General features: G+C 51.4%; 1 protein-coding gene across 1 annotated transcript; it reads right to left on the minus strand.

The window, feature by feature from the left end:
* Positions 1–1,527: 1,527 nt before the first annotated feature.
* On the minus strand, positions 1,528–3,108 carry LOC149402745 (putative acetyltransferase At3g50280). The gene is made up of 2 exons (XM_089608510.1): positions 2,409–3,108; positions 1,528–2,348 (listed from the first exon to the last, which is right to left on the minus strand). The coding sequence occupies exons 1-2, from the start codon at positions 2,974–2,976 to the stop codon at positions 1,651–1,653; spliced, it is 1,266 nt and encodes a 421-aa protein (XP_089464636.1). The 5' UTR covers positions 2,977–3,108; the 3' UTR covers positions 1,528–1,650.
* Between the last annotated feature and the right edge of the window lie 234 nt (positions 3,109–3,342).

Here is a 3,342-nt window from a genome sequence, read left to right on the forward strand (position 1 = left end):
CAAACATATAATTTACTAAATCACAAACCTAAGCATTTTACTATACAATCTAAACATGTTATCAAATTAATTCAAATTAACATTACTAAAATTAACATAACATTTACAATATAACATTACTAACTAAACTAAAATGTCTAATTAACATTTCAAATTAAGTAAACTAATGATATCCTTTACAATTTACTAATGTTATATATTAAGTAATAATTTCAAATTACAATCAACATATAAAACTAACCTAACTAAACTAAACTGGCTATCTAATTAACTTTCTAATTAATTAGAATACATATAAGAATATAAATAAATGAACTAACCTCTTGAAGAGCCGACGAGCAAGGACGGTGGCTTGAGGCTGTGAGCGACGGAGCAACGGAAAAAAGCTCGGGGTTGCGGTGAGGCGTGCTCGGACGAAGCGAAAGAGGCTGTCGGAGTAGGACTGTCTCGCAGCGAGAGGCACCGAGAGCCTGTTTTGGGCAGCGAAGCTCGGCAGCGGCCGGGACTAGGCTGAGACAACAAGAGACGGGACTAAATTGAGAGGAAGAGAGAGAGAGAGAGAGAGAGAGAGAGAGAGAGAGAGAGAGAGAGAGAGAGAGAGAGAGATTGAGAGGTACACTAAGAGAGAGAGAGATTACCGGCTGGAACTGAGAGCAGCGTCGACGGAGAGAAGCGCGGAGAAGGCTCTGCACCACACCGGAGTTGGTGGCTGCGACGGGGTGGCCGGAGAGAGAGGGCAGTGGCGGCGGTCCTCGTGACGGAGGCTGAGAGAGAGAGGGTCGTGGCGGCGGTCGGAGGAGCGTAGTGGTGGCGGCGGCGACGGGGTGGCCGGAGAGAGAGAGGGCAGTGGCGGCGAGAGGTTGGAGGTTGGAGTGGTGGCTGCGACGGGGTGGCCGGAGAGAGAGAGGGCAGTGGCGGCGGTCCTCGTGACGGAGGCTGAGAGGTCGTGGCGGCGGTCGGAGGAGCGTAGTGGTGGCGGCGGCGACGGGGTGGTGGCGGCGACGGGGTGGGAGAGAAAGAGAGAGTCGGAGATATAGAGAGAGAGGCGCAGAGTCGAAATTGGGCGTTTGAATGAAAACCTATCGAGCATGGTTTATATATAGACTTTTAAATTTGGGTGCGACTTTGTCGCACCCAATGACACCTTTGGGTGCGATTAAGTCGCACCCAATGACCTGTGTCAGTTGTTTCGGGTGCGACTTAGTCGCACCCAATGACATTTTTTAAAAAAGAGGGAAGTTTTGGCCGCCGAAATTTTTTTGGACATTTAGGTGCGACTTAGTCGCACCTATAAGTTTGGAGACAGTATTGGGTGCGACTTAGTCGCACCCAATAGTAGTACCACACTATTGGGTGCGACTAGTCGCACCCAAATTCAAAAAATTTCCCGAAAATTTTTCAGCGCTTAATTGATTTTTGGGTCCGACTATTCGCACCTGAAAGTCTTTTTGGTGCGACTTTTAGGTGCGAATAGTCGCACCCAAAAGTCAACCGCACCGGAAAACTGTATTTGTAGTAGTGCATATTGAAATTATAACGGTTTTAAACTATTTTGCTAGAGTGCTCAGTTTAAATTTTAAAATGCTGAGAGACAGATCATATAGAACACTGAGACACCACAGGAACACCAACACAAAAGGAGGGGCATGCTCACACCAAGCTACGACCAGCGAACTCCGGATCTTGACCCAAAGCGCGCAGCGTCTGAGTGGAGAGATTAACCTCAAAGTCAACGCTTCCATCTCCGTCGGAGCCGGGCATCGGCGTCAGGAGCCCGTCCGTGTCGGGTTCGCGGTGCCGCACCGCCACTGGCGGGCCCCACCCGAAGTCGTTCCCGAAGACGTCGAACCGCGCCGACCCTCCCGTAATCAGCACGTTCGCCCTCTCCCTGCTCCCCGCCAGACCCGGCTTCTCAATCCACTTGGCCACGAACCTCCTCACCTCCGCCGGGGTCTGGGCCGAAATGGCTTCGTTGGTCCGCCTGGCCGCGACCCCGAACCCTTCGCCGGAGAGAAGCTCTCCGGACGTGGACCTCGCCGCCACCATCTTCGCCGCGTTGCCGAAGTAGGCATCCGACAGCGGAGGCCGGAGCCTCGGCCTCAGCCCCACCGCCACCAGGTAAGTCACCTTCTCCCCCGGGTCCAGCTGGCGGCTCCGGGTCACCGAAACCCAGAGATGAGCCATGAGCGCCTGGAATGACGAGATGGTCGGGCCGCCGGCAGAGGAGTTCGCCTTTGCCTTCAGCTCTGCGAGCGTGGCCTTCGAGAACCCGAAGATTCTAGACCCAACTGTAGGCGAGTGCTTCTTCGCCCCGACGAGGCTCGGCAGCTTATCGTAAGGAAAGGGTACTCAGATCGGGAGGTTGAAGAGCCCGTGGCGGTCGAAGACTGGCGGTGGCCGGCATGGACCGCTGTGGCCTCGGGCGATGTGGGACCAGGCGTTGAGGAAGTGCCAGAACGACATGGCGTCAATCGCCACGTGGTTGGCGGCGACACCGAGCACGATCCCGTCGGAGATCTCAGTTACTTGGACCGCAAGCAACGGCTCGGAGACTCCTTTGTAGTTCAAGACTCCGTTCATGGGGTAGAACGGGCGAAGGAGTTCCCTCGGGACCTCGACCGGGCTGAGGAGGTCGGCCAAGGCGACGCTGTTCGTGGCCGCGTGGACGAACATCGCTCCGTCGGCAGTCCCAGCTCGGCAGTGGATGGAGTACGTGGCGGTGCCGGCGAGGGAGTCCTCGGAGATGGTGAGACGGCCGGCGAGTGGGTAGAACATGTGGAGAGCCTGAGAGAGAGTAGCTTTTAGGTGATCAGTCACGCTGTCAATGGATGATTGGGGTTTCTGGAAGATCAGACATGTCTGTAAGGGAATAAACACGAGGTGCATAAGATCCCATGGAGTCAGCTCGAGCCGTTCATCACGATCACGATCGATGAAGCTTGGAAGAACATTGGAAGACGAGATTACTCGGATCATGGTTGGAGGGTAAAGGTTAATGGTGGTTGGTAAAATTCCAGGATGAGAAGTATGAAAGTATGTGTTTTCTTTGTATTATCAAGGGATAGAAGTTGTTTGGTTGTGTCTTCTTCTTCTAGGGATGTAGTTCTTCATAAACTATAATGCGTCCCACGCCAAGCATCCGTGTAAAGTAATGGTTAATTATAGTTATATATTAATTTGTCGCCATCTTACCGATATGTCCACAATCTTTAAAATTAATATATAAACTAGGGATCCTAATATAAACATCCACTGACTTAATGAAACAAATCTTAAATCAAATGCTGATTGCTAATTTTTCAAAATGTTATACGCTAAATGTAAAAAAATTATGAAATCAAA

This window comes from Urtica dioica, chromosome 3 (assembly GCF_054948205.1).
Source record: "Urtica dioica subsp. dioica isolate 48M chromosome 3, U.dioica_male_clone48M_v1_H2, whole genome shotgun sequence".
NCBI lineage: Eukaryota > Viridiplantae > Streptophyta > Magnoliopsida > Rosales > Urticaceae > Urtica > Urtica dioica.